The sequence below is a fragment of the Nesoenas mayeri genome (genome assembly GCF_963082525.1).
Source record: "Nesoenas mayeri genome assembly, chromosome: 5".
Taxonomy (NCBI): domain Eukaryota; kingdom Metazoa; phylum Chordata; class Aves; order Columbiformes; family Columbidae; genus Nesoenas; species Nesoenas mayeri.
Window position 1 is genome coordinate 26,718,376 of NC_137548.1, and position 13,306 is coordinate 26,731,681.

A 13,306-nucleotide genomic window follows, 5' to 3' on the forward strand; every position below is an offset into this window, starting at 1 on the left:
GAGGTTACAGACACTTCACATTTGCATAAGCCCCTGGTTGCTACCTCTCACAAGCCGGGCGTAGACAAGAGAACAAACCCAACTGCACAGCAGCACTGAACAATACTATTGTGTGTTCACGTTTGGCAAGCATTGACAACACTTGGGAATGCTGTAAGTAATATAACCGATTTCTAGAAGATCTGGAAAACTTGCTTAATGATCTTGGTTAAGGTACCCTGAAAATATTCTAAAGATGTTCCTGGGTCAACACGTAAGGATCTAAAAATAAAATAAAACCGGTCAAAATGGTCAAACTTTGGTTGTTCCAGGGAGTGAGTGGGTTTCCAAAGGGGCATTTGCAGATCCCTTCCGACCTCCCTAAGTGCAAACTCAGGTGCATAAACTTACATATCCGAGACCGAAAATTTTGGCCATACTCTTTAATAGGCAGATCTGCTGGGAGGCCTCTTGTAACCAGATTTTTTTTCTTAAAGCCTCATATTATTGGACAGATACTGGCCCAAGTCCAATCCACAACTGCAAATCCAAAGAAACAGCTCAGAGCAAACCAGCAGCCTTATTAGCTTTTAAAGATTTCATTTTCAAGAACTCAAGACCCTTTATTGACTAATGAAAGGTTGGGTCCCCAAGCCCACAGACTGATGTTGCTTGGAACATATTTTAATCATTTTGGAGTGCTAGCAGCCATCTGTCTAAAGAGCTTTGATCACATAAATGCACTCTGAACTGCAGCTTCTTCTGACTCCAAACCCTTTCCAAAAGTCAAAGGGAACCCACAGGCACATCAATTTTGAGACAATTCAAGGCCTTGAGATGTGATAAGGTTGTTTTTATTATTTGGCACATCATTAGGTTTAACGACACTGCAGATAACAGGTACACTAAAAAGATACCATTGTCATCTGCTATCTTGTAACCGTAACATCCAACTGTGACTTCACTTTGTTTCTAACCAACACTTCTATTTTACTATGTTATTTTAAAAGAATAGATAAACAAAATACAAGGAATTTTTTTCCTGCTGGAAATACCAGAAATACTAATAACATCAATAAATAAAAAATAATTCAAAATATAAATAAGCACTCTTTTTTTTCCACTACTTTTTTGTTTGTTTGTTTGTTTTGTTTTGTTTTAATACAGAAGACAAGGAAACAAATCCCAAATAAACTATTTTATTCATAGTTCAGCCTACTGGCTTTTAGGCAGATACTACTTGCACGTAAGAGTCTAGTTTGACCAGCACTGAATCCAAATTTACATTGAAAGGAGAGAGATGTTAACATTTATGAACAAATTTTACACAATTGCCATCATTATTTCCTACTCTAGCTCCTGAAACAATTTGGGCGTCTCAAAACTTATTTTGTGGTGATCAGTGTTTTCAGTCTGGTGTCTACTGAATGGTATATACACATGCAATTAACCCTGAAAGCTTGGAAGCAACAACAATGTTGAGCATGAAAAAAAAAATATTTAAATTATGAGAGCCATTTCTTTGCCATTTCTCTCAAAAATGGAAGCAGCAGCCTTACAAAAGTGGCAAAAACTGCATAAAAATAGCTTTCTTGATGACAGGAGACACACAATGGTAGATTCTGTGTGGCAGACCATGACTTAGTTTGCTCCAATCTTCACTATCCTCAGTGGGTTCAACTCTGAGATTGCAGGACTTGCAGTTTTCTCTTCCTTCTGAGATGTGATTATTGGCCCTTTTACTCATTTAGGACACTAGTCACCAGTTGTCTGGAGAAAATTTTACTATTGTACAGTGCAATATTGTATTTTTCAATTCAGTAGTCTTCATACCAAGTGTGGCTAGTTAGCAGCATGAAGAAGGTGGAAGAATGAACTAAACACAACACTTCTGTGTTGCTCATGAAAACATCTGTAGGGTCGCCATGTTCTAATCTGTATCACTGATGCTGCACAGACTAAGAAAAGAAGATAAAATCAAAATATGAAGTGGCTCAGGTAGGGGAAGAACTTCTTTAAACTTGCTTTGCTGTCAAAGAACATACACCAGTGATGATTCACTCAGCCTAACTGCCCCCATCTCCTGTGGCTTTTCCTTCCAAAGTCACAGCCAGAAAAGCTTCTCTGCTGTTGAGACAGCAGCTTTGTACAGCTGCTCCCATGCTTTCTTGGTGGTGGCAGGAAAAAAAACAAGTGATCTGTGCTAGTTCTTTCTGTCATGACCGTATGAACTGCAGCTTATAAAAGCAAACTATTACTAATATGCTACATTTCAGTCAAATATTTCAGAGGCTCGGAATTGTGCAAATCCCAGCAGGCCCTCTTCTTCACTGGAAAACCGTGGCTGGAGCTTCCAAATCAGACCCTACCCTCTCTGACAATGACAGCCTTCACACCTATGTTGGAAGAATTACCCATACCAGATGAGTAACACACCATTATGTGATGCTGGACATAAAGTTAAAAAACTTCAGCTTCCAAAACACAAGCTTTCTATCACATTAGCTAGAAAAGCAGTTCATGAATGGAAAGCAAAAAAGGGAAAATTTTCCAGTAAAAGGCATCACACATGTAGCAATTTAATAAAAGCTCTAACTTAAAAAGCAACTGAATAAAGAAAACACCTTCCTCTCAGCTTCTCTCTTTGTAAACAAAAAAGATGGGGATTCTCATGGCTTGTATTTGGTGACAGGCATTTCTCATGCTATCTGAATTCCTAGATACTTCCTAACACAAGTTTTCTGTTGACTCCACTGCAAGCAGGGTTAAGCTCCAAGTAAGAAAAGTAATGTTATGTCTAGCACTGGCTGAAAATTGCTCATGTGGAAAGTCTTCTCACCAAACATTTTTTTTTTTTTTTTTTTTTTTTTTTTTTTGTTGGCAGATATTAATTCCAACATTAAAAATATGTTGGCTTCCTGTGGCAAGTTTCTAAGTGACAATTTTCCTTTCACCTTGACATTTCAACTTGAAATGCTATTTTGTTTCAGTTTCTCAGCTGAAGAGAACTGAACTGAAACACATCAAAATGAACATTTTTTATTATTGAATTGACATTTTAACATAAAAACGTGTCCTGTGAAAAATCAACAAAAAATAAAAGTCCTCCTGACAATGTTATTACTTTTTTTTCTAAATATCATATTCATAACAAAAGAAATTCCCTTTCATACAATATTTATAGGGCAAGCTGAATGATTTTTTTTTTGCAGCTTTAGATTTCCTTTCAAACTTCTCATGGGAAAATTTGTCTTTCAAACAGCTCTTATTACACACAGTTTTCCTGTATTTCTTTAACTTGCTCTAGAGAGGGCTGCTGCTTCTCCTTTATCTGTTTTCCTCCCTCATTTTAAAGTAGAAGCACCTGCATTTCCATGGTCATAGATCTTGAAAGGTGTTAGGGAAAATGGTAAAAATTCTTACTCAGTTTATACAAATAAAGCAGCTGGAGCAGAGTTTAGTGATGTGATTTACCTATATTCATCCAGCATTCCAATGGCAGAATCAGCATATGTAGGCTCTGGTCACATACCCCTTCTACCAGATAACAGATTTCATAACCCTGCATATGCTCTTTGCAGATTTTTACTGTTTCTTTTGAGTATCCTTGCATTATACAGAATAGACATTAACTCTACTGATCTCAACATCTGAATTTTTACAAGTATTTCTATAGGAGTGGAATACTTTGTATTACTAATCTACTCTATCCTATCAGTAGCAGTTAGTCTGTTATTCACAGGTAGTTCATCCAGAGACTTTAAACCTTTCTTCCAATAACTCAATTTTATTAGGCTTTAACAAATTTGAAAAACAGTTCCTAGAAACCTTTAGCTATATACTTATTCCAAAAAGCACAGAACAAAATTACACTTCCTAGACTTTTCAGCTCACTGAGAAACCAAGGAAGTCATAACAGAAAACCACAGACAGTGGAGGTAAAAGAGAAGGAGAAAGAATCAGCCAGGCAAAGGAGAGCTGCTCACAGAAAGCAGGGTCATGTATACAGAGTCGTGAGACCATATCAGCATCTGATGGCAAGGAATTCCTTTCTGTCAAGCAAATCCCTGCTCCTAGAGAAGAGCAGAAACTCATCTGAAAAGGTCCATGACAGCAAAATTGACAAGGTAAGAGTTGTTTTAGTTCACTTTAACACAAGAGAGCAAGTGGATAGGGAAGAAGTCTGCTCAAGTGTGACGAAATAGAGTATAGGGAGCTGTGGAGTGCTTCTAGTTTTAATGTGCTTGGGACAACAGGTGACTGGTTGGTCCTCAAATAGTCTAAAAAACTTGAGAATGTTTGGCAGTGTAACCCATCCAATAGTAGCAGAATGAGCACTGTACACAGTACAAATTAAAACCGCATCACAGAGCGCATTAGGCACTTCAGTCCATATTTATGCTGCCCGTGTTCCTCCTCAGACCTGCTGCTTAGTTTCCTATTGGCAAGGCAGCTCTGAAGGCCAAGAGCCAGCCCCTGGAAACATTAGGCACAAAGACTTCATAAAATGTAGGTCAGACCAATCCATGCCTGAGTCAACAGCAGCACACGGCATCTTCAGTGTACTACATCCATTCACCTCTGTGCTGGGTGCAGGGACGGCGTGGGATGGCTTGTTATTCCATCAGGTGGCTGGGATCTCTGACAGTTCAGTGCTTCCTCTCCCTCAAAGTTTTTATAAATCACTAAAGCTGAGTAGGAAATTGTTTTTCCATGCTACACTGGGAAAATGTTCAAAATCATGTCAGGACAAAAAAAGAAATATTCAAAAGTATTTTTTGTATGTGTCTCTGAATGAGTGAGAGACAGAGGAAGCTCAGAGAGCATTCTGATGGCTAAGATACTCCATTGGGAGGTGAAAAAAGGACACCCCCCACCCTCTTCAACAGGTTCAGATACTGCTTTGCCTTTTCATTGCTTGCCAAACAGGCACTGTAAACACCAAGGCTACAGTATATACTGGAGTCTCTCTCTCTACCATCCCTCTTCTGTGCAAATGGTCAAATATTAATTGGAGTACAAATGCGAGTCTGCTCTGCTGCACTCCCAAGAAAGTTCCCTCTCTGTCGACTTATAAAGTCAGTCTCTCTGATTTTATCATTGCCAGAAAGTAGAGCAAATGCAGGAGAAACAATAATCAGTTCCAGGCTAGAGAACAAGAAGTCTGGGAATGGGGCATGGGGAAGAGGATAATAAATCCAATAAAGTATGAAATACATAAGGATAACAAGGTAGGACTCTGCCTCCATGGCTCACCTGCACCAAGACACTGAAATACAGCTGTCTCTGTAGCACCAGTTAAACTTCAGATGGCTGCTTTGCCAAAGCAGAGCAGCTTACTGACCTATTTTCCCCACTTCAGCTGTATGATCCAGTTCATGAAATAGCCCCCAAACCCATGGCTTTTATCTCCTGTAACACTAACTGTGATCACACAAGTAGTCAAAGAGACAACGGGAAAGAAGACAGAGTGGCTTATCAGCGTGAAAATGCTTATGGGACTAGAGAGTGAGAAAGACCCAACAACCTAAAATCCCAATTCCTTTGGGGCAGCAGCACCCCACAAGAAAGTGACGTGACAACAGAGGAGAAGCTTGAACCTGCAGATTCTAAATCTCAGGTCCAAATCACCAGGGTGCTGTCTCCCCTTGCCCCCACAAGTTGATTAAAATTTACTGAAAACTCCATGAGTTGCTCAGAGAAGATACGGTTTTAAACAATCTGATCTAAAAGCCATTTTATTTTTTACTCATTTAAGCACTCAGTTCAATCAACAAACAGGAAGAAAGCACGCCCATTAAAAAACCCCAACAACCACCAAATCACAAACAAGGGCTAAATGTCCATTCCTTGTATATCCAAACCTCCCATAGAAATCAGTGGGACTTTATATGTAGAGAATAAACTAAGAAATACAGTTTGGATAGTACCTGAAGTTTTTTTTATAATAATGAAAGACAAACAAAAACCTTAGGGCTCCCTCACAGAGCCATTGTTTTCCATATGTTGGGCTGTATTGAATAGCAGGGGGTTATGTTCCTTGACAAGAAGACATACCTCACTGTCTCCCACTGTATAACAGATGCAATCACCTCATCTCTTTGATATAAAAGAGAATTTCTCCTCTGCTTGGAAGCGGGAAATTTAATTAGCTCAAGATTTACATTTGATGTCAAGTGTCTGAAACTCTTGGCTAAAATAGAAGGCACTGCTGCAAGTAGAGAGAATACTTAAAACACAACTGCTACCCTCTCCCTGATCTCCCTAAAATCGTTTTGCAAAAACAACACAAGGCTTACAGTGATATAATTATCTGGTCATTCTTCTTAATGACTGTAATTACACCATGTTATGTCTAAAGCAACTAAAATTGAAAGCAAAACAGCAACTGCCAGAATAGGAGTGAGCAGACAAGGTGAAAAAAGCAGGAAAATGAGTCAATGGCCATAACTGAAAAAGTGAGATAAAAAAACAGCCATGAAAAGACCATTTTTCTGAGGTAAACTGCGGGGGCAGGTGCTCAAGGTATCCTGCCATGGCTTTGGAGGAAGGACTGAGATCACCACTCTGCACTAGTGGTTGCAGCCTCATTAATTCCACTGTAAATGGGTTCCAGTTCCTTTGGACTGGAAAGCTGGGTGTTGGAGCAGCCCAATCTTCTGCTACATATCATGTCCCCCTGAACTGGAGAAATCTCTGAAAACAACTGAGAGATGGCAGAACAAGCAGGCTGAAATATTTGAACAGGGTTCAGTCAGGGAACAGGAGACTGAATATACAGGCAGTTGTATTCTGACTTGCTACTGCAGTGGCTGTGAACCACATAGAATACGAGGAGTAATACTGACATGCTAGGTGGAATAATTTATAGCTTGTAATAACCAATAAAACTGGAACAAGAGGAATAGTCTAATGGCAAGAATTATACCACTATATATTGATGCATAGAATCCATGGAGCATGGTTGAAATGGTACCATCTGAACATTATATACCATAACATCAGCCATGAAACTATAGAAGTAAACTAGACATGCACCACTGTATTCAGAGCTTGAATAGAAAACAGCCTTTTTTTTCCAGGACTGCAAATGCCTTGCAAAGCATCTTTTTTCATCTATTTCTCCTTTTATAGGGTGATTTAATTCTGTAATTAAAATGAAAATTGAGTTTGTCCCTGTGCTTATAAGTGTTTCATCTGAGGAAATAATAAAAAACTCTTGATTATCTTCTCTTTCACATCTATCAATTTCAGTCTTTAAAAAGATGAACGTCCACATCATTTTACAAGAGACTTTGTGGGAAAAATGTATTGACATCCATAAAAACAATTGTTATTTATACTATCTGCCTGCCACTTAAACATTAATTCCAATTTAATTAAAACATTAGAAGCTTTTAGATTAAAATTGCATTAAACTTCTTCAACGCTTTATAACTTTTTAGAAACCATACAACTCGTTAGGAAGCAACAAACCTGTAGTTCTGATGGAGAAGTCACCCATACTGACTGAACATCTGATTTTAAAAATATTTCAGGTCACAGTACCTACTATTACAAGGGACTTCACTGAAGATACTCTTTCATTTCATTATTGAAAACTGTCACATAAATGTAAAATAAGCTGTCTTTTTCTCATATGCTGGTCCCAATTTATAGATTCCAATAACTCTGCAACATGCAGCTCCTGGGACTATGACATGCATCTGCCATTAAAATGCCATCTCTCCATGTTAGTATGATCTTTCTTTCAGATCTTCACTCCTCCTCAACTTCAGGAGAGTGAAAAATAATTCTAAATTAAATTTCATTTTGACACCGCTAGTTTTTTCAAATGTGTGCTCATTGGGAAATTTGCTGCAATAAATGTTAAGTTTCTTTGCATTGTGACTTCCAGTCTGCAGCTATTTCTCTGTCGCACACATTTCAACAGCAAATTGGAAGAACCTTTGGATAAAGATTTTTTGCAAAATATTTTCACTCTCTCTCCTCCCCTGTGAACATCAGACTTGGCAAACATATGGCTTTTAGAGCACTCCATTAAATCACAAAGGAGCCTCTATATTGTCACTGAAACAATGACTCAAACTTACTAAAAGCACCCCTAGATTTTACTTTGGAGTCTGGACCAATTCTTATCCTCAGCAGCTTCATTCAAAGGTGTGTGAACTAACACAGATGTACGTATCTTACACGGCTGAAGAGTAAATGATAATTTTATTGAACTAAGCACCACTGCATCTGACCCCAACATGAAACCTATCAAAAATATACCTTTAAGTAAGGACCTGTATTTTTATTTTGCTCTCTTATCTTTCTTTACAATGGGGTTGATGTTAGAAGTGTACCTTTTGCTGTACTAGTTAGAATTTGTTCAAATTATTTGTGTGTCAAAACTCCTGTTCCCACAGCTTTTCAGTGAAAAATTTTAGAATAATAAAAAAAAAATTGGAAAAATATATATGTATATAGAGATATATTTATTTTACACAGTCGTTTTAGCTAATATGTGAAAAATAACCAGTATGCAACAGCATGTCTTTGTCAACAGTTTAACATGTAGGAGAGCTATACTTCTGAAGCATTACTGAAATAGAAGGTTATAAGAATGGACAGACCATGTAACTGAAAAATATGCAAATGAAATACTTGTGATGATGTTCAAACAACAGAGCTATGTGAGAAAGAGGTAATGGGATTAACACTCCTACATACTTCAAAACTGATGATTTGGATACAGCCTTCTTTGGTCACTGAGGTTCTATGATTTACATTAATCCCTAGCTTAAAGTGTACTGTGTTGAAACAATTATATTACTAAGCTAGAAACTCTACACTGTTCCTAACTGTAACGCAAATTTTCATCTCTGATATGTATTTTATGGTTACTATCCAGAAAATGCAATTTTCCTTTTGAGACACGACACGGAAACAACACAAGAACAAACAGAGGCAGAGAACCTGCCCAGCTTTATTCAGAGCCAACATCCTCTCCATTCTGCATCTGAACTAGATTCTTCCTCCTTTTCTTTTTCCTCCTTTTCACTTGTTTTTCATTTTAAAGAAGGCTTGAATTGTTCTGGGATAGGCTTTATTTTCAGAAAGTAAAAATTCATATAGAAATCAATGTTCCATCATTTATTCCCCAAAAGCTCATTTTAATTTTGGTTTGGGTCTTTCAGGCTTTACATGAAACTCCAGTTTGAGCTAGGATTTACTTTCCACTTCATCTGCAAAGAAGTATGGTTTACAGCACAGACTTCTTTCACAGTTGGAGAAAAAAAATCTAATGGCTTCAAACAGCAGCACCTACCAGATCACGTAACTGTAGAATAATTCAAGTTGGAAGTGACTGCTTGAGGTCTCTAGTCCAACCAAGCTTCATCTCAAAGTGATATCAACTAGGAGATCAGACCGGGCTACCCATGGGTTTATCAAGTGAGGCACTGGAAATCTCCCAAGATAGAGATGGCAAAACTTCTCTGGGCGACCTGTTCTAATGATGGACAGCCCTCATGGTGAAAATGTTTTCACTTGTCTGAAACTTTCTTGTTTCCGTTCAGGTCTGTTGTCTCTCACCCTTGTCATGCAGCACTGTGAAGAGCTTCTCCTCCTTGATAACCTCCTCATAGACACTGTCAGGCTGCTGTTAGATCTCCCTGAAGCCACCAAAGAAACAATTTTTTTTTTTTTCAGGCTGAACTAGAGCAGTACCCTCAGTCTCTCTTTACAGTGCAAATGCTACAGTTGCCTGACCATACTAGTGGTCTTCTGTCAAACTTGCTCCAAGTTATATAAGTCTGTCTTTTACTGGGGACCCAAAACTGGATGTAGTATTCTGGAAACCAGGAATCTTTCTCCTGGAGAAAAAAGGGGAAGATGTTTTTTCTGGAAGGTCTCCACTTGTTTCCCTCTTTTGAGCATGCCTGTGTACCTACAGTGGCATGTTCACACATACGGGTATTCTGGGCATAAATATCTCTTCCCTGATTTTGTATAATAAAATATTTAGCTTTTTCTGGATTATATGTTAGTGAAAGACAGACCAGTATAAAAATATACATTTTGATGTTACTGTTTACACATGTATGCATTAAAGAATTGTTAATATATGCACATGGCATGGCTTTAGGTATCCCTTGTATATTTCAACGTTAGCCTCTAGTTTTTTTTTTTTTCCCCTTAAATTTGTTTCTCATAAATTAAAGGATTATGTTGAAATCTCAGTTAAAACATTAAAAAAAAAAAAGAAAAAAATTATGAGAAAATGCTTTTTCTAAGGCAAAGAAAGACCTAAGAGCAGAAGGAGAAGAAGGCACCAAACAGAGCCAAAATTCCCAAGCTGCTGTCATGCTGGCACCACAGAGATGATAGAAGGTGAGAGAAGCTCGCAAAGGGATGAGAGAACAGTAGGTGAAGGAAATGTGCACCCTGCATAATAACGTCTCATTACAGCCCTATAGTTCAGATGAGAAGTGGAGCATGTGTGGAAGCCTGTATTTCACTCACTAGGGAGCTCTGAAGTCCAAAAGAGAAGTAACTCTAGGAAAACATAGTCTTGAACAGCAAATTGTCTCGCTAACTCACTTGGATCAAAGAATGAAACTTCCACCTCATTCCAAAACAGGCTGTCTGAAAAACAGTCTCAGTTCTTACTCTAGATTACCACAGCACGGCAAACAGTGAAAGGAAATAAAATGACCCAGTAGACATCTACACAGGCATTCCTTTAACTAGCCTCCACATACAAAAGAGAGAGTAAATTTTCACTCATTTGGGATGGCCTGGGAAATGCACTCTCTACTTTGTCATTCATGATTATTGTGGCCAGCCCACCCTTGGCCTGATACAGTCCCCAAAGCTTTATGCACACAGGCCATATACTCTTTTCTTCATCTAGCTGGTTTGGCATGCGTTCAAAATGCTGCCACGCTGTTTCATGAGAGAGGCTGCAGATGTTCACGTAATATGTGGGAAAGAGTAAAAAAAATGTTATGATGCTCATAAGAATCCTTATAATGGTGTGATTAATTTCTAACTAAGGCAAAAGACAGGCATGAGACCTCAAACATTGCTACTCAAGCACTTATAGGAGCCCTTTTTGAACCCAGTGAGGGATGCAGAAAGCAACAATTCCAGGTGGCCTTTGGCTTTCCTAGCCGTGTCTCTGCATGCTTGGACAGTGTCTCTATATGGACAGGTTGTGGAATCTCCATCCATGGAGATAATGAAACCCCATCTGGATGTGATCCTGGGCAACTGCTCTAGGTGGCCCTGCTTGAGCAATGGGATTGGACAAGAACCTTCAGAGGTTCCTGCCAACCTCAGTCAATTTGTGCCTCTCTGTGTCCACTTCAGAACGCATTGCAAAAAAACATTGTCTAAGAACAATAAGGTAGGAGATAAAATCTTTCATTTTTGATGTTCTGAACCACTATATAACTTGTATAATTTAGTAGTGATAAAATAGTTCTTGCCCCGGGGGATATTCAGATAAGTATTTCTTACCTTATGACTAAATCTTGCAAAACACCATCATTAAACTTACAATGAAATTCTGCCTGTTCAAATTAAGTGCCATAAGTTAATAACAAGGTAAAGACTAATGGCGATTTCTGCAAGTCATCATTGTTAACATTTCTGAGATTAAAAGCATTTCCATCAATAAACTAAGGCTGCTGTCTACTACACTAGTTAAATACTATATGTTAGTGAAAACTTGACACACTATCTCAAAAACATGTCAGTGAAAAAATCTCCAACACAAGTAAACTCTTAATTTCTTAAACATCAATACAAAAAATGTTTTTCTATTTTTAAATTACAATACAAATCCCATTTAAGTGAGTAATAGGGGCTCTATAATAAATTCTTTCTAGTTTGGTAAATCATACCATAATATGTGCACACACTAAATGCTGACCAAATTCATTAAAAGCAATAATCACAAATTGCTTGGGGTTTCTATTCACTATTAACAGGTTTTAAATAAATGCCTATGAGATTTAGGAACAAAAGTTGTTTTGAAACTTCCTTCCAAGGTTTTAATAAACTTAATGAGAAGAGGAAACTCTAAAAACCTCTAGAAACCTGAGTATTTTTCACTTGTAACTGCTGGAACACTGAAAACATACACAGTTTTGCTACTGCAAATGCTTTTTAGTCATAACTAACTAGTCCTCTTTATTTCCAATGAACATAATATTCACACTACATTTATTATTTACCTCTGCAGCCCACATCCCTCATCACAGACATTCAGCCTTCAGATTCACAATTTTCTGCTGTGTTGATGCCAATTCTCCTGCCTTTAACCTGCTGGCAGCTCTGTATCCCCTCTCACACAGGAGGTCAGGATGAAATGAGAACTGTAACCCAACATCACTCCATAAAACAACCTAACTCCTTCACTGGACCACACAGAGCTTCTCCCTAGGGACTAAAACCCACTGATCCATGCAAACGTTCAGTGCAGTCCACCTAAATTAATGAGAGAATGGCTATTTCTCTCATTCTACATACTGCTACAGAATGCAAGGAATTAAAACATATACATTATGCTGAGGATGAAAAGAAAAATGTCTTTTAGAATTAAAGGTTTCATTATTTTAAAATCTATGTTATTGAGTTAGGTAGGTATGTACAAACAACCATGGAATAAACAAGCACTTATGTCAACTCGTTCTTTTGTCCTTGAGTTTTTAGGTGGGCGCATTGCTGTAACACAGCTTTTTCATTTATATGAGAATCAGCTGCCAGTAACCCTCCCCTTCCCTTAGAAGAAACTAACAGAAAATTTAAGCTATAAGAAAAGGACTTCTATTTCAAAGAGACGGTTGGTGAGCAGTAAAGCAGAAATGCAGGTCTTGATTCATTGATGTATTCACATTTCCAACAAATACCTATTTGATAAGGCCATTTCCTTACTCACAGTCAGACATAGTACAGAAAATTTCCCCTGTGAGTCACTGATTTATATTAGTATTAATTATTTTACCTGTAATAAACACGCAATGTCTGGATTTCTTCTTCTAATTTTTTGCACTGCTGAAGAGCAGCCTCTTTTTCTTGTTGCAAGGCTATCAAGTCTGCCTGCAAAACAACAAACAAATGATAAACAATTTATTCAGAGTACCCATATTGCTTTGAAAACATAATGATCCTTTGTGCAGTCATTTCAGTTACGCTTTATTATAATTACATATATAAAGTTATACTGTTTTGTAATACCACCTATTCTATTCTTAAGAAAAACTCCTCTCTTGCTCTAGCATTGCAATTTCTTCTAGCTTTTTTTCCCAGTAGGATGATGTTTTAAATGGCTTCC

The 13,306-nt window shown here is 37.8% G+C and overlaps 1 protein-coding gene across 1 annotated transcript in view; it reads right to left on the reverse strand.

The window, feature by feature from the left end:
* MIPOL1 (mirror-image polydactyly 1) overlaps positions 1-13,306 on the reverse strand; it is a gene marked incomplete at its 3' end in the record, with an annotated part of 161,122 nt that overhangs the window by 38,074 nt on the left and 109,742 nt on the right. The window contains exon 12 of the mRNA XM_080344816.1: positions 12,977-13,071. Within this exon, the coding sequence (XP_080200942.1) occupies positions 12,977-13,071 (95 nt within the window). The remainder of the gene's footprint in view (positions 1-12,976; positions 13,072-13,306) is intronic.